This window comes from Drosophila navojoa, chromosome 3, assembly GCF_054131105.1.
Source record: "Drosophila navojoa isolate 15081-1374.11 chromosome 3, UAZ_NAV_1.0, whole genome shotgun sequence".
Lineage (NCBI taxonomy): Eukaryota > Metazoa > Arthropoda > Insecta > Diptera > Drosophilidae > Drosophila > Drosophila navojoa.
In genome coordinates this window covers 28,222,377-28,246,322 of record NC_142891.1, presented here as the reverse complement: position 1 = coordinate 28,246,322, position 23,946 = coordinate 28,222,377, and the positions used below count along the sequence as shown (strand labels likewise).

Below are 23,946 nucleotides of genomic sequence, written 5' to 3'. Positions count from 1 at the left end.
CCTTCAGCTGTTAAGCATGGCACTATCAAGCCTTGCTGCTGCTTGATTAGCTCTATCAGCCTCATCAAATACCTTCACACCTGTGAAAATGATTGTAAACAATAGAAAAACAAAAAAAAAAAAAACAATTAAGCATATGTTTATATGGGGATAGCTACTGAGAGCTACCCAAGCGATAAGCATGATAAATAAATAATAATAGGAAATTGTTTACAGGAAAATATTGCTTCCTATTCCCAAAGAGCAGTTGAACAGTGCAGATATTGTTATTATTATTGTTATTGTTGTTATGCATAGCTTAGCTAATGAGCTTATTGTTGCTTTTGTTGTGATTGCTGTTTACGTAGTGTACATACCCACCCAGTTACCCACTCGCCCACCCACACACAGTCAACCAGACATCCACACAGTTAGCATAGCTCTCTTTCACCACTCGTTCTCTCTCTCTCTCTCTCTCTCTCTCTCTCTCTCTCTCTCTCTCTCACACACACACACACACACACACTCTATTTCTCTTTCCCTGTTAATGAGAAATAAGTTGAAATCCTCTTAAATATTCAGCACAAGTCACACAGGGCCTGCACCCCTGAAATATACAGATATATTTATATATGTAAGTATATATGTATATAGCTTGGTATATGCATAAGTACTGCCCAAATACTGATACATCAAAGTCACGCGCAAATCGGGCGTTAGAATTGGATATGGCTTGGCCAATGGCTGCTATGGCAAGGTGATTCATTAACGGTTTGGTCATACGACATTCACATAGCGCAATATGTATGTCTGTATGCATATATCAGAGATTCCTAATATATTTAACTTTTATCTTTCATTTTAATTAGTGCTTCAAAGAATTACTTTTACTAATATAAAAACTTTTGAGAGCTACAACAGATTTATGAAGATGTGCTTTATATAAGTCTTAGAATGAGAATAAGACATAAGTACAGGCTTAGCTAAACCCGTTATTTATTATATATTCTTACTCCAACTCCTGCCAACAAACAATATTGAAAGCATGGTACTATTGATCGGAAACAACTGACGGTAAGATCACTTTACATTAACCTTTAAATATATGAAGTACAATACATGCACATATATTACAAAGATTATCAATGCATTTTTGCAGCATTTGAGCATTTCTGACAAGTTTTAATTTGAGAATGAATCTGTGATATTAAGTTCTAAGTTATATGCTAAAAAGACATTTAAAATGTATCATCTCTTCAAGAGAAACAATAACTGAGAGTTATATTTTTAATAAATATGTATGTAAATGATAATAACAGTAACTAATAACAGTTTTGGAGCTAAAGGTTTCAAATTGAATATATAGTTCTAACGGAATTCAAAATATCTTTACATTTTATCAGTTGAAAGCACAAACTGTAAATCCCCAGGCCCTAGCAACAGAGAGAGCGAGAGAGAGAGAGAGAGAGAGAGAGAGAGAGAGAGAGAGAGAGAGAGAGAGAGAGAGAGCGAGAGAGAGTGAGAGATAGAGAGAGAGAGAGAAAATGCGAAAAGGAAGCCGGCCGTGCACTAAACTAACATACTCCTTTCACTGCCAAGAGCGATTTAAAGACTTCTTATTTAAGTTTTAATGATTACAAAAAAAAAAAAAAAAAAAAAAAAAAAACATTGAATACTTTTAAGCGTAAGGCAAAATTCGATTACCACCGGATCGCGTGCAAATATTTGAGTTCACAATATTTACTTACGAGAAAAGAGTTTGCTTTCGACCGGGGCAAATATTTGGGGTTTGTATGAAAAGTTGAATGCCATAAATTTTCGCCGAATCGACGTTTGCATGGCTTTAATTAATTGGATTTTATTATTAATATTTTTTGCCGTATACATATTGTCTTTTGTTGTTGTCTTTATTTTTTCCTTTCTCGTCCAAATATAGGTGCACGAGCCGGCGCCTAATGATATTATAATATTCTGTGAACATTTCAATTCATTCATTTGGCAGCCACGTGCCATAGCAAGACATATGTATACATATATGCATATGTATATGTATATTTATATGTATATTTATATATTATATTTATTACAAAATAATGTGGTCGATGTCGGGGAGAGATAAGAGAATGTGCGACAGCTGATCTCAGCGTGCTGTTGGAGCTGGTGGAAAAAAACTGCGAGTGCAGCTGAACTTGAAGCCTTAAAATATAAATTGATCGCGTTTATTTTTAATATATAAGTCAAACATAACTGTAAACTGTAAGCTGCATCCGTATGGCATATATATGCATATATTACGTCATAGAGTACGGTATAAACCAGGCATCTTTAACGTCTCCAATCGCTCGCTATTTTTGGCTGTGCGTTTTGTTAATTTAACTTCTTTTGTATTTGTGTTTTTTATTTTTTTATTTTTGTTAATGACGATAATGATGAGCCCCAGTAAGCCGATTCCGTCGAGTTTTGTATTTGCTTTTTTTAGCTGCCCCCAGCGACGTTGTATTTCGCATTATATTATCTGAACGTTGATTTATATAGACGCAGCGCCTCATTATACGAAACTAGAGCGAGGCTAATCTTTCGTTGTAATTGACGCAAATTGAATATGAGTCGATTTTCAGGCTGTTTTATTTCTGATTTATTTATTGGCCATTTCAGAGGTGCGGACAACGACTTTTGAACCTCCCTACTGAATCAGCGTTTCCCTAGGTCAGGCGACTGCTGCCTATAGTGAAACGTGTCGGCTCATATATGGATTGGGCTATACACAATGCCAATAACAGATTGTGTTTCTTTACGGCTGAAGGTTGGAAAAACAATATCATATCGCTTTGTTAACTTTGTTAACGATGATGCATATAGTTTTACTGAATGCTAGAAGCTTTTATGTCTGATATTCGTTGCAGATTGCATGTTAGCCATTATAATCGGCTTTAGGTGCAGATGTTACACTCAGAAAAAATCGAAATCTACATAATAATCATATGTTGCTCTGAAATTACATTTATTGTTCGAGCAATTCTTTTAAATGTACAACTAGGTATATTTATATATACAAGATTAGCATGTAGTGGAGAATTTCTCTGAAAATACATTCAATATTTATATTTCTTTATAAAGTATAATATCTTTTTTTCTTTTAATGTAAATTCTGTTTTGTTACACTCGAAACAATATATAATATAACCCAGACAAGGTTACGTTTCTTCAGTTCTTCAGTCTTGAACTCGACGTTTTCCTTTGAAGTTTTTTCACACACAATACACTTAAAGTGTGCGCAATAAAATTCTTTTAAAAAATATTAATGACAATCTGAGCAGTGCGATGTTTTAAAATTGTGAGCAAAGTTTTCATAAACAATGTTTTTTTCAAAATCAAATTTAGGTTGGGATATATTTTGTTTCCCCTATTAATGGATTCTATAAAGCAAATTACTAATTTGATTTCTTTTTAATGATTCGAAACACAAAAGATATTTATGTATATATATGCAACTCTTTACAATGTGCTTGAATGCAAACCAAATGCTGGCGTTTCTTTTCTAGTGCCTATTCAATTCAGATCCATCAAAATGTTTACACGCACATAAATAATACCGTTTTGTTATTCTAAAGATTGTTTTGCTTTTCGGACTTTTTATTTGTTTTATTTTACGAGTATTTTTGCACATTTGCCTCGCGTGATTTTTTTTCCTTTTGCTTTTCGGCTCTAAAAATTTGAGCATTTGATTTGGGCGTGACCCTAGATTAGCACATCGTCGAAATATATAGATAGAGCGATATATATAGAGAGAGATACATGTGTACCTCTATGTGCCTACGTATGTATTTGAGTAGGGTGTCATATTTGCAGAGCTTATCAATGTGGCTCGCGCCATTCACATGCTTCTACGTTATTTTCAATGGTAAAAATTCACAAAATATGTGAATATAATTCATCTTGACATAACGAAAAGAATGATTGACTGGCGAATGCCCTGTAAATAATGCACTCTCATAGAGTGGGTATAAAATATAAATCATATTTGGTTTAAATCTAATTATTTTTCTTAAATTTTTTAGTCGTGTAGTAGTAAATTTTATGAAGTAGCATACATCTGAAACGTTTGGTCTCTAGATTCCGACCACATATACTTAAAAGTTCAATTTTAATGTTCAAGCATGAGGCTTTTTGGTTTCATGTTCCTTTGCTCCACATAATTAATACGCCTTACCTAAAATTTATTTTGCAGAGTAATTTGAACATATTGATAGCCTCTGCGTATGAAAAACAAATTTCATTTTTGTTAGCATTAATTGTTACCAGGGGCAAGACGTACCAGATATTATTTGCAAATGGTTCACATTAATTGCTGAACTTATAAATTGAAATTGTCGGCATAATTTATTAAAAATAAACCCAAATTTATATATATATATATATTTTATTTTATTTTATTTTATTTTGTATATACTTCTGTTCTATTATTCTGTGCTGTCAATCTTAGGTTCCATCTATATATTTAACGATCGTCTTGGGACTGACGCAATACCAGGCCTCTTTTAATCTAAAGTTTCACAGAAATACTCCAGAATTTCTCTGCTAATATTTCTGAAAAATAATAATAAAAATCAGCCCATATTTAAACAAAAAACTTTCCCATGAAATTAGTTGTCAACAATTTTTCAATGAATTAATTCATAAAAAACGAAAATTTACTCAGCTTTTAGTAATATGTCCCGAGATTGTCGCAGTTTGATGACGCAGAACAGAGACTTCAAAGACTTAGAAGCTGCCTGGGATTTACATAATACGAATATTACAGAATGTCAACGTACCTCTTGATAAAAATTTAAATTAATTTATGTTGAAATCACAGTTCGCATTTTGGAGACATTGAGATATTGTGACATTTTTCGAAAACTCATCATGCTCTTCTTATCTTTTGAATTATAATTACGTTGAATTTGAAAATCAAGACGATAAGTTGTTTAAATTGTTTCTGTCAGATCAGAAGCAGTTTTATTCCAATATCTATTATTCTTCCTTACTTACCACATCTACTTCTCAGCGATTAATTTCGAAAATTAGTTGGTGTTTTATTAATATTTCAAAGTATCGCCTAAACTCTGATTTTGTTGATAAAAACATTAAATAACTATAGTGAATAGCCTGATTGACTAGCGAAATATTATGTGCAGTCTACTCATTCATTTTATAATAGGTTACGAATATGGCTGAAAACCATTCAAAATACTGTAAATCTGTTATTAACTGAAAAAGAAAAATGCTCAATGTTCAGCAATTTAAATAGGTAACGCCTATTGTTTTTATCTTAAAATTCCGTCATATCTTTTATTTATCCAAAATGTATTCGCGTATATTTGTTAATATATTTTGTTTTACTTGCTCTCCCCCAAAACCAAATTGTTTCTGGCGCTAGTGGAGTGAACACACACACACACACACACACACACACACACACACACACATCTCTCAGGTAGTGCCTACACGGCTATAACGGGCGATTAACTATGCACACACACGCACACACCTACACCAGCAGCTGGATGCTCGTATAACAAAGCAAACATGTTAATGAGGCAACGATTTATAGTTTTTGCTGTGCTCTATGCAAAGCTTAATACTATTACGTCAGTAAAGTCATTGAATTATAAATTAATAACGAGCGCCATGTCAAAATTATAACAAACATTTTGCTCAGCTGTGCGTAATGCCAACAGCAACAACAACTCAAATTGTTTTAAGAGCCGGCGCGGAAGAGTTGTAGAACCGTCTCTTGCTACCTGAGCAAACTATTAAGCGAGAATTCAGTGTGAATTCGAATTGAAATTGGAATCGGAGAGTCGGAGTGCGATTGCGATTACGATGCAGGCTCGTAAGCTACGATAAAGTCGCGAGATTAAAAGAAAAAAATTGTCAAGTGACACGCAAGTGCGTCAATCACAACCGCAAATTTATATAAAAATTAAGAAAAAAAAATTATAAAAAATGTTGAGCGACAAGTAAGAACTGTTAGAGTCAGCGTGACGAAGCTTGAATACGCTTAAACAGCTCTAAAATATTCTTAGTTGGATTCCACTGTACTGGGATACTTCTTGAATTTAATTTGAGAATAATTTAATTTATGATTATATTTGGTCTTAGCTAGTTATTCTTGTTAAAGTTCACACACTTTTATCGAATAAATACATACACAATTATCCAAAATGTGACTTATGTCTGTAACTCATTCGAATAAAATTATCAAAGGTTTTTAAAAGAAGTTACTTATTGGCAAATCAGTGGAAATTTTAAAATATTCCCTAAAAGAAAAATGTGACTACTTTCAATATTTCGGCTGCATCTATTTCTTCTCATCAATCATTTCTCCCATTCTTGTATGGCTAGCATTCTTTGTCAACCAATTTAAATACCCCAGTCAAGGGTGTTCGGTAAACAAACGTCAAATGGAGCTGGAGCTTGGAGCTTGGAACTTGGAACTTGGCGCTTGAAGCGTGGAGCTCTCTTCAACTGCGTCAGTGCTCTGCTTCTTTGTCTTTAGGTCTTTGTTTGTTTGACGATGATGATGGCCAGTGAAGCGAGCAGAATGAGGCACTTTAGCTGACGGAGCGCTGCCCTGGGCCCAGCCTCCAGTTACTCCCGCAGATCCCGTTGCTGATGATGCTGCTGCTCATGTGCTGTTGATGATGATCATGACAGAGAAATGTCTGTAATCATCGCCGCTCCCGCTCTCCTGAGCTCCCCAAGCCAGCCAGCCAACCCAAGTCTCTCCAAATGAGACAAAAATTACGTTTGACGTCAGCAAACTTGAAGCTTGGGTATTTCTCGCGGACTTGCACAAAGCAAATGTTCGTTCGTTCGGCTCGATGATTATTTGAGAACGGCATTCGAGCAAAGATCTGAGAGATTTGATAGAGCTAGAATTAATTAAATTGCAGCCCCACAAAATGCACTCGAATCGCATTTATTATTCGGGCAGGTCTGGGGAAGGCAATCGGAACAGTCGGAAGGCGGACACTCATGAGTGTTATGAATGAATTGCTTCGCTTTGTGCCATGAAAAATATTCCAAACCAATTGGCACTTTGAATACTCATTCAATTAATTGCTTAATAGTTCACTCGAACTCAAGCGGGTTTTTCTGATATTCTGAATTTCATATTACTTGTGAAGTGTGCTTTAAGGCTCGGTCGTTCCACAAGTGGGTTCTCGCTTTCAGCTTTTCAGATTAATCACAGCCCAACATTAGTTGTTTTTGCTAGATTTGCGTGCTCCTGCGAATATTCATTCAGCTACGTCAGTAAGAAATTGGGCTTGTGAAGCGAGGGCTGTTAACATAGATACTAAATATCCAGTTATCGGTGCGACTATATTATTCGTTTTTTCTTTATATTTTAAGGAAACCTTTCTATTCTTCTTCCTATATATGTTGTAGTTCATCGACTTTATTTCAGACCCACCTAGCGTAGATAAGTTTCTACAATTTTTACTGCTAAATAGTCCGACCTATTAAAAGCCAAATTCAAGTGATTTATCTAAAGCCGTTTCACCAGTTTAACCTGTTTAAGTTAATTATTAATTACTCTATGATATTAATATTTTAGTTTACATGTATTTAAGCTATAAAAATCTTATATAAATTTATAAATGTTTGAGCTTATATATCATTACATATTTCATTTTTTAGTCCTGAACTTCAAATAATCATTTATAGCGCAGAATTCATTTTATTTATATCCATACGATAAAGAAATATAAGATATATAAATAAACAAAAAGAATTGAGGATTCATATTTTTTTTAATTTGAAGACTGTATTTAATATAATTTTGGGTCGAATAGAAAATCCAATTTCGAAATAAATAAATAGCTCTTTTATAAGTTGAAGTCTCTTCGTGACTTTCGTAACCATTAAATATAATCAGATATTAAAGTTTCATTTGATAAGTTCATACATTGTTGCTCATACATTTTACTTATTATTACTTACGGCATACAATATAGGAGCAGCGGTAGCACTTACATATACGGGTATATCCTACTCTCATACATAAATATGTTTCAGTTACCTATTTTACGTTTGTTACGTATAAGGTTACGTTTCCTCAAGGTGATTTATATTTGACACATTTGATTGTCAAGCCGCCTTATTATTTGCGTGTCCATTTTTAATTATAAGCCATTTAGACTAGCTTTAACGATTTCATATATAATAGCACTTAGTTGCGGTCACGTGCAGCTGTTAAATTTGTGCTGATTGCATTAGGAATACGCCACGTTGCAGCGCATATGGAAAGTTCAATGCATTCGAGGCGGGTTCTTCGAGTCTGGGGCCCCATACGCGACATTTGCATATGCTATTGGATACGCATAGCAATTGGGGGCTGCTCCTTTTGCACCTCCCCCTTGTACTGGGAGTTTGTCTGGGGCTGGGACTGACGTATGTGGCTGCCATGTGGAGCATGCAACGATGTCGAAACCAACTTGGGGTTTGTATGTCACTCAGCATATCTGACGTCTAGCGTCTGGCGTCTGACGTCCATTACGGCCCCCTTCCCCAGTTCTCGACTCCGGATCCGCCTCTATGTCCGACTCCGGGCTCCATAAATATGCGCATTTTGCACTCTCCCTTGCGTTGGCCATGAACCGAAGTGGCCTGCAGCAAGACAGCGATAAAATAACAACAAAAGAAACAAAGAGCTCAAGAAACTGGCGCAGATTTGGGATTGCGCTATTTGCATAATTCCCATATAGCCTCCATATGAAAGAAGGTTTACGTTTGTCCATTAGCAATGCAGATGGCGTAGCCTCAGATGTGTACCAAGCACTCTACTCCCTCTTTAAAAGATCAGTTCAACAATTTGGATAAACAACTTCCAGACAGTTCAATGCCTGATTCTGACCTTAGTTGGCGCCATCTGGACGAGCTTGGGGCTTACGAGCTCTACATATCTTCGATATACCTTATCTAATTGCGACGTAGAGCCAACTACGCATCGCCGATAGTGGCTAAGGTAAACATCATTATATAACTTTTTAAACTATGCGCTATTATCCCGGAATGTGTTTTATAAATTCAGCTTCACAAATCTGATTTTCTTTCTTTTTCTCTCTCGCTTTTTTCATATTTTCTCAACATATTTTTTTTTTCTCCTCTCTCCCTCTCTCTCTCTCTCTCTCTCTCTCTCTCTCTCTCTCTCTCTCTCTCTCTCTCTGTCTCTTAGTCTGCCCTTCTCTTTTATTTCCCTCTACCTATCTCTAACTCTCTTTCTTCTTTCTTTATAGCAATCTTCCAAATAAAGTTGTCTAAGGTGTAGTTTTTGTATATACCCATTTACTACTATATACATACATACATCTATGAATATATAGATTGTTATATGCTCATAACATATACATATTTCATCAATATTATTGATTAGTAATCTGGTTTATTTCAATTTTAGCGAGCCCCACCTTTTGCTCATACATACATATGTAAATATATAGTATAAGAATGTTGGGAGAGTCGCGCGCGATAGCTCTGATCGCAGATAATCCGCCCTATAGAAATCACAATAAACTAACATTGCGCTGTCGCTCTGCCGTCCTCGTTTCCTTACGGGCTACGTCTGCAACGTACCTCAGCACACATCCTCGTTATGCCACCTATTTCTGCTTATTTCTCTTAAAAGGCGCTCTCTCAATCTATGTACTTGCTCATCGCAGGTAGAGAGCGCTCAGCGCTGATCGAGCAGACGTTTTGCAGCGCCCGCTTGCTCCACTTCGTTGTGGCGCTCTGAGCGCCTCGTCGTTTTTATTCGCGTCACTGCCGATGCGGCGAGAGTTGCGATTCGCGACGTCGCTGCCGATGAGCGCTGAGCTTTTGTACAAAACAGGCCGTCGTTTGGGTAAACCAGTTAGTCGGCCGACAGAGTAGCACGCGTGAACAAGTGAATGACGCTTCGTGTGAGCTGAATATCAATTGAAGTTCAAACGGCTTTTTATTTCACAAAATACTTCGCACAGCGGGCACAAGAGTGAACTCACGCAAAAAATAAAATATAATTTAACAGAGCCGAAGCAGAAGCGAAGCCGAAGGCGTAGTGAAGTGCAGTGCGAGAAGCGCAGTAGATAAACGCAAATGCAGTGTGCTAATGTAATAGAGAACACAGCAAAATACATGCAAGAATAAAACATATTAGCAAAATAAAATATGCAAATCTGTTGAGCATAGCGCTGAACAGAGTTACTTAAAGCGGGAGAGACAGAGCTCACAAGTGTTGTGCGACGGACAGCTACATAGAACCCAAACCAAATGACTATGACTTCCACAGTGCTGCAGCGCCCCACAGCAACAACAGCAACGACGACAGTGGAAAAGCAAGCTGCAAAAGCAACAGCAACAACAGCAAGAAGAACGCGCTCCACCATGGCCTGGTCGCATGAGAAATTGCGTTTCTCATGCATCGACAACATTGGCCTGAAGCAGTTATGGAAACTGATTGCATTGGATACGGCAACGCCGCCTGCCGAAAAGTCTGGCAATGCAGAGCACCAGCAGCCTAAAGCAACCAGCAACTGCAACAATAACAGCAACACTGAGGTAAGTAACCAAAAAGAAAGCTAACAAGGGAGCAAAACAAAAGCAAAAATCGAACAAAAAATAACAGTTGAGCATTAAGACAGTTTATGACGTCAATTGGGCAGGGGCGATACACGGATGTAGAAAGCGACGCAGGCAGAGAAAGTGACCCAAAGACGCAGCAAAACCCACAAACCACCCCAGCCCTCCCCTCGCGCACATGTCACATGACTAAGCCCATTCATTCCGTACAATATCTGGCATTATCTTTAGCACTTGTTGAAACAACTGTTCGGATTTCCTCCCAGTAGCTATGCGGCGTGCAAACAAGCACTGAAATTCCAGTAACCCACGTAACGTCAATTTGCATATGCCAAGAAAAAACAGAAAAAAAAAGAAAAGCGAAACGAAACGAAAAAGCCAAGCGCTAATTAAGACAACCAAGCTCCGGTCTTGCAGTAAGCTACAGTAAACGCTCGACAATTAGAAAAGGGAAGAAGAAATACAATCAAAAATAATTGCAAATGAGAAATTTTGTACCTCTGTCAACTTATTTGAATTATGTTGTATTTAGCGAATATTGACTGTAGTCTTGTTATGCCACCATGGACTCTCGTGTAGTCACATGTCTCTTGGCGACAACAAATCAATTCATTTTATTGAAAACAATTGAAAGGCTTTTATTCAACGCTGTTCCTCTCGGCCCTTTTCAGCTCTTTCAATATTTCTCTGTTTCGCTCTCTTCATATATGTATATATATATATATACATATGTATGTATATTTAATAAATTTGTCAAGTGTTTCAAACATCTTTCATAACAATTTTGACAGCTGCCATTTAATCAACAGCAAACAAATCGTTGCAACATATAACTTAGTGTTTCGCTGTCAAGTATTTCGCTCAGTGTACATTGCGCACTTGAATAATTTGTACAGAAGATTTAACTGTCAAGTGCAGCAGCCCACGCTGTCAGCAGCTGCTAAATTATTATCAGCTCCAGACTTTATACTTTATAAAAAATGTTATTATTAAAATTTTATATGTACAAATTTTTTGGCTTCGATCAAGGCTCGTGATAAGTGTTTTTTCTGTCTTCTTTTGAATAGCTTCGAGCTTGTCTTGTTCTCTACGAAGGCTGTCTGTCCGGCCGCAGTAATATATAGAGTAAAGTTCAGGGCGAAACTTTGTATTTGATTTTGTCTTAGACGCCAATGCAATGCCGTAACTAAGGAATTACCCTTCTCCTTTCTTTGATGACGTGTTATTTAGTCACAGCTCGGCTTAGTGTCATTTTTTGGAACTTCATTGTGAGTCATTAGTAAATTATTCATTTGTACTTCAAAAGAAAAGAAATTAATCATAGTGAGTAAAAGCCAAAGTTGATTTTTATTAGCCCATTAGGACTTAAATTTCAGGCGAATTCATATTTAAGCAAAGCAGGTCTTCCATTTCCAGCTGCTTCCATGCGATTTACATATTCCTGTATACATTTTGAATAGCTCTCAGCAATTAAGGCGAGATAACTGTTAAATTTTAACAGCTGCCTTCTGATATATGTATATGATGTATTTTATATGTATGTGCTGAGAGAGGTTTATTATACTGGTCAGAAGTCGCAGGCAGTCGCTGGCCCTGGTCTCCTCGTTTACTATAACGTCACTACATTGCGTTATGTTTTATAACCCAAAACTGGTTTCCTATGTATTTATACTATATATTAAATATATATATATAATCCCTAAGTCCCTCCACGCACACCCCTCCATGGCTCGCAGTGCATTGACGTCAATGCAAATCGATTGACTTGTGAATTCTGCCTGGCTTTTGCCTATCCTCCCCTCTCCCTCGTTCTATGCAGACACGCCGTCTTCGAGGGCTACGACATCCCAGTTTACTGAATGTCAGGGTTGTGTTCCACTAATAAGCACAAAAGGAGGCTATAACTGACTCACCTACACCTAAAGGCCTCCAAAGCCGGATCAACCGAAAGGAAAACTAGTTTTCAGTTCGAAAATTGGAACCTGTTGCCTCTTGGCCGAAGAGTCAAGTGCGAAGCGCACCTCCCCGCTGTCTAAAATATTGAGCTTATGACGAAAAAGAAGAGAAAATAAAATCGAAGTTTTATTTTCAAAAAGTGATGGACTGACACATACCCAGTCTAAGGCTATGTCACTCTTGCAGTTCGATACATGTATGTATCTTATATTTAAATATGAAATATGTATGTATATGTATGACTTTTTATTTTTCATATACATAATTCATGTATACAAATCGAGGAATACTGTTTGATAGAATACTTCATGCAACCATTTTTCGATTTGCTACAGGGCATATAAATAACTAAAAGTCTAAGCTTAAAGTTTCAATTTCACAAATTCGGGCAGCTTGAATTTGTTTAATTTACAGCTCAGTTGGCTTTGACGTCACGCGCATAAATTAGCTCGTCGAAACATTTTGTTTAATTTTTTGTTAACCTTTTTTTTGTTTTCAGTCTCTTTTTGAGTTAGCACGTTTGAAAAAACAATAATCTTAAGTAGTCATAAATAAACACTAGTAAAATGTCAGCTTAGTTAAATATCGTCTAAATATAAATGAAAATCGGACGCGTTTTCAAACGCGTATAAGTCGCGCGCGAGTCGCGTTGCAGTCGAGCGCAACGGAAAACAGCTTGGGAGCAAAATAATTGAAAATGCTGTAATTTTTGTTTACAATTGTGCTTTTAGCTTTTACTATATTGTGCATTATTACGCATTTGTGTGCGAATGCCAGGTCTAATTAACGTTGCGGTCGTCTGCTCAATTCATATTAAAAACAAGTTTCTATTTATTAACCGCAAAAGAAATAATTGTTATAGAAAAAAACATATAATCTATTAAAAATGAGGTGAACATTAGCTGACCCAGGACTTGCGTTAATTTCTTAGTTCTTGATTTAATTCGAAATTGGAACCAACTCCCCGCATTAAGTACGTGCAAAAATGCAAAAATTACAGCAAATTGCATTTTAGGCTACATGTAGCTACGCTTGTTCCAGTTGTCAATGAAAATTATTAAAATAATAATAAAAATATAAAAATGGAACGAAACAGCAGCTGTGTGACGTCCACATACTCGTTGCCGTAATTAAATGTTGTCAACTACTACGATCTCTCTCACTCTAATTGCCCCATGTCAGCTCTTTCTGTTGCATGTGGCTCGCTTTTAATATTCATAGAGGTCAGCTCTGTCCGGTACACGCCTCGATTTCTAGGTGCCTCGAATATTGGTTAATCGCATGCGATACTAATCGCAAAACAATATTGAAATTTAATCTAAATAAAATACAAGCGTTTAATCGGTTCATTCTGGGATGATCATGGCTTCGTTTGAGTAGCTACTCATTGTATTTTATGTCATTGTGGCCGAAGTGAGTCCAGCTTCTCTTGACAGCTAACAGCTACATTCCATTTTAGCATATCAGATCAAAAAATAGTGTTATATTCAATAGAAACTAACAGGTCTTAAGATTTGATATGCCATCGCAGCCAAATTCACAAGTATCAGCTTAACAGACTCGATTGCAGCCATCTTAACGACCTGACTTTTGTTTGCTGAAGAGTTCGTGCATTAAATCTATTTGACTTGAATGTCAACTTAATGCAATTAAAAAGTAAGCATGTTATTGTTTCAAAGTGGAAATCCCATCTAAATGCTCGCCACATATTTGCAAATAGCGCTTATCAATATTTTGCACCACTGTGCAAAACCGAGCTATCTAAAGCCAAGCAATATCTTTATAGCAACGTATAATACCCACCAGGTCCATATATATATATATATATATGCTGCTATCGCAGCAACTGATATATATATATATATATATATATATATATATATATATATATATATATATATATATATATCAGTTATATCTTTGTCAGTTAATGTGCCACAAATGCAAATTTGTTGAACTTACGTGAAAAGTAATATATAACATATGTATATTATATAACACAAATATTAAAAATATATGTATATACATATATCATATATACTCAAAGATACACGCATATCAAGTCATTGCCACAAGGCGTGCTTGACTTATGCATTAAAGAGAGAAACAGCAAACAGCAAAGACGCATTGCTATCGCAGCAACTGATAAGCGATAAGAACTGGAACTGACAACAGATAAGATTTGCCCGCGCCCAAAGCCCGGCAGCTGGCTATATAAAGATGCTGTGGATAAACAGTTAGTTAGTTAAAACATTCCGAGTCGGGACTCGCAATTAGTTATAGCCAAACAGCTTTGAGGCATCGAGCTCAATTTATGGTTACGAAACAGCAGCAACCACATTGACAACGGCAACAAAAACAAAAGTAAGAACAACAACAGGTTGGATAAATACATTCAACTTTGCATACTAAGTACCTCATTAGGGGGCACGTTGAAGAGCCACACACATCGATCAAATGGCATGAGCATTGAAATGGGCCCCCAGTCCAGGCCGAAAGATCCATAAAGAAAAAACGAGCCGTTTTATAAGCCATATACGAAGCGAAGGCAGCGTAAACAAAATAGAATTTTTTGCACTTTGCTGTTGCATTTTGATTGTATAATTAATCGGGTTTGCTTTTTGTTTTTTTGTTTGTTTTTTGTTTTTTATTTGTACATTTGTAGATGCTAATGCCTCTGAGTCACAGGCCTTTGCATTCCAATGTCGTTTGAAATATTGAATTAAGGGGTATCTCAGAATGAAGACAGCAATACAATTACTTATCTCGAACTATAGGGTATGTCGAGTACTGCTGCGTTCCAGACACTAGTTTACGGGGTATTTAAGCAATATACATTTATTTAGAATGAAAAGGGGCCTATAAATGATGCAAAATTCGCGTCTTTAGCTTTCCGCCCAATTCTGTTGGAATGGAAATTCAGTCAGATTCTGAAAATTTGGCTGGGTATCTGCCCGCGTAGGCAATTTCATTGAAACACCCTTGTGTTTTGTTTTGCTTTCATTTGTTTGTTTGCCCTGCGTGCCGAGTTCACGCAGTGCGCTGACGTCAAAATCCATATAGTCGCTAAAAGTATATATATGTTTCTATTCTACAGCGCCTAGCCATAGCCTACGATAACTGCGACAGTTTGGCCGACTATTTGAGCCTGCAAAGAGGAGTCGCTCAGGCCCGACTCGTGGAGCCATCGATGCCCACGACACAGCAGCACACGTCGCTGCTCAAGTTCTTGGCCATTGTAAGTACCAGTTCGTTAGGCAGGGGATTGAGGTGGGCTTACATACGTATGTATGTGCGGTGGTATGAACGTTTATGATAATCGCCGATGATAAAAGCAAATACACTTCCTGCTTGCAACCTCAGACAATAAGCGAACAATTGTTGCCCGCTTCTTTCTGCATTAATTTCGCGTTACAAAAATATAAACAAAAAGTATTTAAGTATGATAAAATATTGTTTGTTTTGTTTTCTTTGATATATAGAAGAGAAATGTGAATGATTGAAACCAGTTTTGTGAGAAACAAAATCAAAATCAAAAGCAAAAAGCAAAAAGCAAAAAATAACCACAGAGCTCATCTTCAATTTCTTAGGCTCTGTCGCTGGGGCGAGATATCACGACAAGTGTGAAATGAATTTGTACTCTTTCATATTTTCTGTCTTATTTAATGAGTTTCCTTTCGCGTTATCAGAAGGTTTTTGCTCCCTTGTGCCACGATTGGGCATATGAACTCCGAAATTCTGTTTGGCATCGGCTATAATCGATTTCAATCAATTGTATGTAATATCCGCAAATTATAAATTATTCGTAATTATTATACGAATATTGAGTGTCTAAAGAGTAGTGATAATACACTCTGGGATTTTAGCATTTGCACTGAATTTAAGTGGGTTTCCAATTGGGAGTAATGTGGGCTTCATTCAATTACAGCTCCGTGTTCTTTTATAACTTGGGTTTTATTTACATCTGTACTTTCTATGAGATTATTTCTGTCTCTGGCAATTTCACAATCTTATTTTCGGCTCATTATCGCAAGTTGTTTGGGGTATTATGCCTCGGCATTTGTGTTAAGATACCAAATTTTAATGACATGGACTCGACACTATAAAATGATATCAAAATAAAATCAGTATAAAAGCATAATCTTAGTACGAACAAAAGAATAATATTTCTCCCTTCTTGATTCTTGAATTGAATTTGCTCTATTGCCCTTTACCTTATCTTTTTCCTATTGGAACTGTTCTATTGATCTTTCCACTCTATGCATCTATGCCTCTCGCTCTATTTTCACGTCATCGCCATTACTCCTTCGATCAGTCTTTTCTACTTGGCTATCTTTCTCTATTTCCACATCCACAAGATATAGAGTAAATATCTTTCTTACTCTCCCTCTCTTTATCACACACACTCATATTCACTAACTATCTCTTTTTTAATATTTTCAACATATGTTGGTATAGACCTATTTAAAGGGGATTTTCCAACACTTTATATATAAAGCTAAATACAATTTCCCTTCTCATTTGTATTCTTTCTAGAACGCATTGGAACTGAGTGCCCCTGCCACACCCTTGCTGCTGGAACAGCAACAGACGCAATCCAAGCCACACGGCTGGATGCAGCTTTCCGGTCATCCTGAGAGGTAAGCAGCAAAACTAAACTCGTCCTTTCAGAGCAGAGCTTAACAAACGTCTGTCTTCCTTTCATTTCAATTTAGCATCGTGCCTACCTCGTCGGGCATTGTGCGCAAGAGGATCGCTGGCATCGAAGACAGCGAGGTGTTGGCCTATCAGCAAATCTCGCAGGAGCCGAAGACCTCACAGATTGTGCCCGCCTACTTTGGATTGCGGGAGCTGCAGGGACAGCATTATATCGAGCTGCAGGATCTGCTAGCGGGCTTCAAGGATCCGTGTGTGATGGACATCAAGCTTGGTAGTCGCACCTTTCTCGAATCAGAGGTCAGCAATCAGACGTTGCGTCCGGATTTGTATCAGAAAATGATTGCCGTGGACGCCAGTGCACCGACGCCTGCAGAGCACGAGGCTCAGGCGGTTACTAAGCTACGCTACATGCTCTTCCGCGAGTCGTTGTCCTCGTCGCACACCAAAGGATTCCGAATTGAGGCGCTGCGCCTGCGTGGACGTGCACCTCTAAAGGATCTCAAGACGTGCCGCAGTAGCGAGCAAATCTCACAGACTATCGAGCAGTTCCTTGCCGCACGCAGATCCGTGCAGAAGGAACTGCTCAAGCGGTTGAAGCACATGCGCCTGGTCATCGAGCAGTCGGCGTTCTTCAATCGCCATGAAATAATTGGCTCTAGTTTGTTCATCGTCTACGACGACCATCGGATGGGCGCTTGGCTCATTGACTTTGCCAAGTCCCGGCAGCTGCCACCACACCTGTGCGTCAATCATCGCAGTCCCTGGCAGCCAGGCAACCGGGAGGAGGGTCTGCTCCATGGCATGGACGAGCTGATCCACGCCTTCGAGGAGGTGTATGCGCGCAGCAGTAGTCATCGCAGCTGCTTGAAAATCTGAGCAACAGGCTCCCAGTTTCAGCGTGCACCAATTGCTACGCATTTGCCCACAGCCACGCCCACCTATAGGCACATAAGACTGATTTGCACGTCGCCCAAAAAGAGGAGAGGAGTACGAAGAGCAGAAGGCCTTCATTGCATGCGACGCATTTTAACTATTTTCCATATTGGAAGCAAAACATAAGCGCCAGATCTATCTATACATCATATATACATACATATATATGTATATAGAGAGAACGATTAGTATTGAGCACCAAGCAGCATTTTGTTTGATTGAAAAACAGGTTTAACTTGATTAAGTATTTAAGTTTAAGAGAGCAGGAGAGAGAAAAAATGTAATCACTGCAATAAAAGAAAATCTCGAGAGAAAAAAAGATACAATATCAAATATAAAATTCAAGTCGCCTTTTACTATGTATAATACATAATATATATGTTACTAATTATTTATTTGGGCTTTTACATTCATTAATCACTGTTTTTCCAGAAGCCGGATGCTTGCTTTGATATTACCTATAATTATTCCACTCTGATTCTATTTACTTAATCTACTCACCTTCATTTATATTATATCATTTCTTCACGAAAGTGAAATGAGTATATAGGTTTTGTGTATGTCCGTCTTGCTGTCCGTCCGTCTGTCCTTATGAACGAAAGTGTTAATACTTTCCCTATCCGCTCACTGAGGCGTGGCAAATCGGAAAATTGGTTGATGAGATAGAAAGATAGAGTTTGTAAGCTAGAACGCTGAAATTATGCTAATATTATTATTCTGTAAAGACTGATAATGAAATATGTGCTTACGCCTACTAGGGGCGTGGAAAATCGGGAATACTGAAACTTTGCTACTAAGAAGATTATATATACTTACTTACCGATTGTTATTAAGCCCATTGTTCAATGTGGAAACTTATCTAGGGATCAGTCCTTTTCTTTCGGTCAAAAGTCTCTAGTACTTGAAATACGTTTTTTATAAATTGTGGGCGAAAGGGGCGTGGTATCCAACATCAGTAAATTACAAAATGTAATTACACAGTAAATCTGAAGTCTCCAGGTCTAATAGTATTCAAATGAGGCTAAAAAACAAAATCGATTTTTCGATTATTCTCGATAAAAAAGTTATCGGTAGTTTTTGTATATTCTGAGATCGACGAACACATACGGACTGACGGACAGGGATATAACAACTCAGGTCGTCATCCAGATCAAGAATATATATCCCTTATGGGGTATGCGATGATTTCTTCTGTTAGTTACATACTTTGTACAAACCCATTATACCCGGGTTTCCCATTTTCAATGGGTTCAGGGTATACAAATATTTTCCAAATTTTAGCACAATGCGGAACTAAAATTTATTTTCTTAAATATCATTACGAGCACTGAATTATTAAAAGCCCGTTGATTGTTACGTGCTTCTAAACACTAAACACTAACCATAGAAAACGTGGTTAGTAGTTGAATCAATCAAATATTGAAATCTACAGGGTTATATCATATAATATATTTCCAAATTAGATTTTTTTTTACAAATTTAAAAAAGAAGTGGAATTAATGGACTTACAAAACTAAATTTTAAAATAAGTTGTTGCTTTTTCGATTGTTTTACATGTTTATATACTGCAACTGATTGCTCAAGCTGGAAAACTACATGGTGCATATAAAATGATCCGGATCGATGCTGGAATAAATGTGTCCCTCGGATATCATGAAGTCCAAAATGTTGCTATAGGAGAAGATGAATATATAAATAATATATAGAATATGGGATTAAAAAGTTAATCCGACACTCACTTTAGTTCAGTTTGACTTATATGCGAGAACTTGGCTTTGAGTTCACGTCGATTGATGCCTTCTTCGGAGCAGTTGCTTTTGATGGCCTGGAAGACTGCCAGCTGCTTGCTGTCCAGGCCAGCGACAATAGCATTGCTCTGGCTAGCTGACACACTGTTCATGGTAGAGTTGCTTGGAGCATGTGATGAATTGCCCTTAACATGATATTCTTCGGCTTTATAGCGGGAGTGCAGAGCCTCCAGTACGTGGGTGCACACTTCATTGGGATCCAGCACGTTAATCAGCTTGAAGACCATCAAAACCTTTTGACCCGCCTGCGGGCGTACTGAGCCATAGATTTTTACATAGTTATTGATCATGACATCTGGAGCTTTGATTGCATCGCCTTCTTCTAGCCAGTAGTGTGCCTCGATGCGACCACTGTGGTCCTCCAAGGTGTAGGTAATCTTCGTCGAAGATGTCTCCACATTCCTCACAATGCCCACAACACAGACCAAGGCGTAGGTAACATCAAACATCTTGAAGTTGCCCTCGGGCGAATCGAGTATTTGTTTCACCAGCAATGAAATAATGCCCTGAACAGCACAAGATTCAGTACATCTGTGTATCTTAAATTAAACCAAAACAATGAACTCACCTCGCCGGAAGACTCTTTTGTGGCCCCCGCTGTGGCCGTTTGTGTGCCGTTGAAATCACCAACTAGCCAAATAAAGCAAATTAAAATATATATATATAGTAATTATTCCGAGCAACAACTTACACGAATCATTCATTTTGTTAAATGCGTCTGTAACGTTTAGAAGACAGAAAATCCCTGCGCCGCGCAAGCAACAAAACGCGCCAAATAGTTATGGAAGGCTGACACACGTTACGACTGGTTGGACATACATACGATAGTAACGATTTGCGGTATAACTTATAAATACCTTCTTACATGGGGATACAAAATCAAATATTCTATTTCCAATTTCAATTTATTTCATTGTCCGTGATATCTACAGATTTGCTACAATAATTTAAGAGTTTAGACTACGAACTAAGAACCATTTATGGTTAGATATTTCCTCACATGTGGGAAAAACAAAGAAACAAAAAACCTCAAAATATACCAAACTTATTGCTTAGTATATCGTATATGGTATAAGCGATGAATAGCAATAGTTATGAGTATTTATTGGCGCCGAGCTGCCAACTTTGTCCAGACATTTAAATTCTCATCTGATTAAGCGGACTGTCATACCTGAGAGTGGATGTGTCGTGTATCGTGACATCTGTTTCTAAATTCATGCAAATGAGACGTAATGAAATTTGTATTCTGAATTTGTGTACATAAAATGAACACGTTGCGTCCTTGCGGCTGCAAAGGAGTTCGGACCTGTCTAACTTGTGAGCAGAACTTCAAAATCGAAAAACCTTCCGTCCAGCAGCAGTTACAACAGCTTGAATCCTGGTCCTATTGCACAAAATGCGAAGCTTTTTATCCCGGCTGGGATACGCAGGCTGTGCAGGCAGGCCATACAGATCATAATTTACCAGACAGCTTGACACTGCCTGGCATATACGTGCAGGAGCAGTTTCTGTCAGGTGCCGAAGGAAAGCAGCTCATATCGGATCTGGATGACTTGCCTTGGGATATTTCCCAGAGTGGGCGACGCAAACAGAACTATGGTCCGAAAACCAATTTTAAAAAACGTCGCCTGCAACTGGGCTCCTTTCAGGGATTCCCAGCTGCCACACGCTATGTGCAGCAGCGTTTCGAGTCAGTTGCATTGCTGCGTGACTTTCAAACCATCGAGCAATGCTCGCTGGAGTATGAACCCAGCAAGGGGGCCAGCATAGATCCCCACGTAGACGATTGCTGGATATGGGGCGAGCGGGTGGTCACAGTCAATTGCCTCGGAGATGCAGTGCTCACCCTAAATCCCTACGATCAGAAGCTGGCTGGCAAATATAATTTGGACTTGGTGCCGGAGTACGAAAATCATCTGCTAGAGCCGCTTTTAACGCAGGAACAGCTGGCTGCCTATAAGGGCAAGGTGCTACGCATTCCCATGAATAAGTGAGTGGCTATTCATATATCCTATATCTGTGCATAAATGTAAGCTTTACAGATCAGATCTGATTTAGTTGAGTGTATAGGCCTAAATTGTATGTATATTTACAAGTTAAGCTGCGAGCATGGTTGTAGATTTGACTAGAATATATTATTATTATAAAATGCAAAAGAGAATGCTTAGTCAATTAAACTTCTCCGCTATCTTATTTTCTTCTTACAGCCTCTCCTTAATCGTGCTTTATGGACCTGCTCGATATCAATTCGAGCACTCGGTTTTGCGAGAGGACGTGACCGAGCGCAGGGTTTGCATTGCCTATCGGGAGTTCACGCCCATGTATATCGATGGCGTGGATAAGGAGAAAGGTCAGTTGGTAAGAGATAATGTGAACTGGACAATTAAAAGTAATTGAACTTTAAACCAAAGTCGAGATTTATTTATCTTCATCGATGCTGAGTTCAGTTAGCTTCTGTTGTTGCGCTGGTCGATAGTCGAGCAGGGCAACCTGGGCGGGCAGCTGGACACCGTGCATCCGTTTTAGATGTGCACGCAAATTGCTACTGGTGCTGAAGCTATTCAAGCAAACAACACATTGGTGGCTATTCGCATGCTTGGCGCGAATGTGGGCATTCAGGTCTTTCACCTTGACAAACGCTGTTGTGCAATATTTGCACACATGCGACCGTCTCACGTGGGTCTTAAGGAACTGCTGCGAGGCATATGCTAATGGGCAATATTTGCACTTGTATATGGCCTGACTGCCACTTGGTTCGGTATCCAACAGACGGTTCGTCTCATTGTACTCGTCTAGATTATCGTGCTTAAGCTCTACGGCTGCATAGTCAAGCGTGCGCAGCTCGTAGCTGGAGAAGGGGATAAACTGCTCCGATACGCTATCGTGTTGTTGAACATCTAGCTCAGTAGCGGGCAAAAATTCGGATACAATCAACGAATCCTCGTTGGCCAAGCGCTGAGACGGACGTCGCTCCAATAGAAGATGCTGCTCTAACTCTTGCACTGGCTCCTGTTCCTGCAGCTTCTGTGGTTCTATTTCCAGATCCTGTTCAAGTCCATGCTCATGCGGATTATGTTCCTCTTCCATCAGCTGCATATACTCCTCCTCCTCTGTCTCCAACTCCAATTGCTCCTTTTCCATTTGTGCCTCGTTGTAGAGCTGTCGCAGCTGTCGGTTAGCAATCATCAGTTTGCTAAAGTATGCAAAATGAGCCAAGCTTTCCTCGAGGCATGCTTTGCAGATCATGGGTAGCTCAGTGCATAGATCCAGCGAGATGTGCTTCAGGTTTAAAATAAAATAATGAATATTATTTTATGCATGTTTATCTCCTTTTGGCCATGTGCAACCTACAAACATAGCCTCCATTATTTCACATATTGTGTGCTCCTCATCTTCGGATTCCGCTTCGTTTGTTTGACCCGCTGCTACAACTTTATGCTGGGTTATGTCTACATCCGCATTATCCACAAAGCAAATGCGGCACAATTTGCGTAGATCTATGTTCATTCCTCTTACTTTTATAACAACAATTTATAATTATTGATTCTCGTGGCAATGAAAACAAATTATTTGTCGGGCTATGTCTAATCAGCTGTTTGACCAGGGCTGCAAAAACTATATGTGCTGTCAACGCATAAGGGATACTCTTAGCATTCCTGTGATTCAGTTCTGTTAAATAACATTTGATGTAGATATAAAATGCTGTTATACAGTTTTTAATCTGCTATTGCCTACACACTAAAACGTTTATGCGATTTCCCAAATAAATATCAACGAAATTTGTTTCTCTTTTCAAAATAAATTTTATTCAGTTTTTTCTTACTTCTGTTTTTTTTTTTTTTTGTATGTTTTGTCGCAATCATTTCTCTCGATTTGTTTAAAGTTAATTTACTATTTAAATCATTTAATTCCGTTACTGCTTACAATTAATTATTATCGTCAATGTGACGAAAGTTATTTGTCTGTCAATAATTCTTATCGACAACAGACTTTTTATTTTGGTTTT

The 23,946-nt window shown here is 38.0% G+C and overlaps 4 protein-coding genes across 5 annotated transcripts; 2 read left to right on the top strand and 2 right to left on the bottom strand.

Moving 5' to 3' along the window:
- Positions 1 to 9,854: 9,854 nt before the first annotated feature.
- Positions 9,855 to 18,509, top strand: IP3K1 (inositol-trisphosphate 3-kinase-like protein). 2 transcript variants are annotated; one of them, XM_030385787.2, is made up of 4 exons: positions 9,855 to 10,563; positions 15,638 to 15,778; positions 17,077 to 17,180; positions 17,256 to 18,509. In XM_030385787.2, exons 1-4 carry the CDS (start codon positions 10,276 to 10,278, stop codon positions 18,073 to 18,075), a joined length of 1,353 nt encoding a protein of 450 aa, XP_030241647.1. In that variant the 5' UTR covers positions 9,855 to 10,275; the 3' UTR covers positions 18,076 to 18,509. The 2 variants fall into 2 exon arrangements, with proteins under 2 accessions (XP_030241647.1, XP_030241648.1); XM_030385788.2 differs by lacking the exon at positions 15,638 to 15,778.
- A 1,050-nt stretch (positions 18,510 to 19,559) lies between these two features.
- Positions 19,560 to 20,794, bottom strand: RPA2 (Replication protein A2). Its single transcript, XM_018099173.3, has 4 exons — positions 20,632 to 20,794; positions 20,509 to 20,570; positions 19,872 to 20,446; positions 19,560 to 19,803 (listed from the first exon to the last, which is right to left on the bottom strand). The coding sequence occupies exons 1-4, from the start codon at positions 20,642 to 20,644 to the stop codon at positions 19,725 to 19,727; spliced, it is 729 nt and encodes a 242-aa protein (XP_017954662.1). The 5' UTR covers positions 20,645 to 20,794; the 3' UTR covers positions 19,560 to 19,724.
- Positions 20,795 to 21,141: 347 nt separating this feature from the next.
- On the top strand, positions 21,142 to 22,350 carry LOC108650023 (alpha-ketoglutarate-dependent dioxygenase alkB homolog 4). Its single transcript, XM_018099146.3, has 2 exons — positions 21,142 to 21,930; positions 22,148 to 22,350. Exons 1-2 carry the CDS (start codon positions 21,206 to 21,208, stop codon positions 22,335 to 22,337), a joined length of 915 nt encoding a protein of 304 aa, XP_017954635.1. The 5' UTR covers positions 21,142 to 21,205; the 3' UTR covers positions 22,338 to 22,350.
- LOC108650021 (uncharacterized) lies at positions 22,340 to 23,561 on the bottom strand. The gene is made up of 2 exons (XM_018099145.3): positions 23,292 to 23,561; positions 22,340 to 23,219 (listed from the first exon to the last, which is right to left on the bottom strand). Exons 1-2 carry the CDS (start codon positions 23,445 to 23,447, stop codon positions 22,359 to 22,361), a joined length of 1,017 nt encoding a protein of 338 aa, XP_017954634.1. The 5' UTR covers positions 23,448 to 23,561; the 3' UTR covers positions 22,340 to 22,358.
- Between the last annotated feature and the right edge of the window lie 385 nt (positions 23,562 to 23,946).

Bases quoted from the DNA above. Each gene is read 5' to 3' on its own strand.
- LOC108650021 (XM_018099145.3), bottom strand. From the start codon at position 23,447: ATGAACATAGATCTACGCAAATTGTGCCGCATTTGCTTTGTGGATAAT. The intron at 23,220-23,291 runs GTAGGTTGCACA...TTAAACCTGAAG, and splicing joins AAATAATGGAGGCTATGTTT to CACATCTCGCTGGATCTATG.
- RPA2 (XM_018099173.3), bottom strand. The intron at 20,447-20,508 runs GTGAGTTCATTG...TGTGCTGTTCAG, and splicing joins CAAAAGAGTCTTCCGGCGAG to GGCATTATTTCATTGCTGGT. The intron at 19,804-19,871 runs GTGAGTGTCGGA...CTTCTCCTATAG, and splicing joins ATAAGTCAAACTGAACTAAA to CAACATTTTGGACTTCATGA.
- IP3K1 (XM_030385787.2), top strand. From the start codon at position 10,276: ATGACTATGACTTCCACAGTGCTGCAGCGCCCCACAGCAACAACAGCA. The intron at 10,564-15,637 runs GTAAGTAACCAA...TCTATTCTACAG, and splicing joins ACAATAACAGCAACACTGAG to CGCCTAGCCATAGCCTACGA. The intron at 15,779-17,076 runs GTAAGTACCAGT...TATTCTTTCTAG, and splicing joins TGCTCAAGTTCTTGGCCATT to AACGCATTGGAACTGAGTGC.
- LOC108650023 (XM_018099146.3), top strand. From the start codon at position 21,206: ATGAACACGTTGCGTCCTTGCGGCTGCAAAGGAGTTCGGACCTGTCTA. The intron at 21,931-22,147 runs GTGAGTGGCTAT...TTCTTCTTACAG, and splicing joins CTACGCATTCCCATGAATAA to CCTCTCCTTAATCGTGCTTT.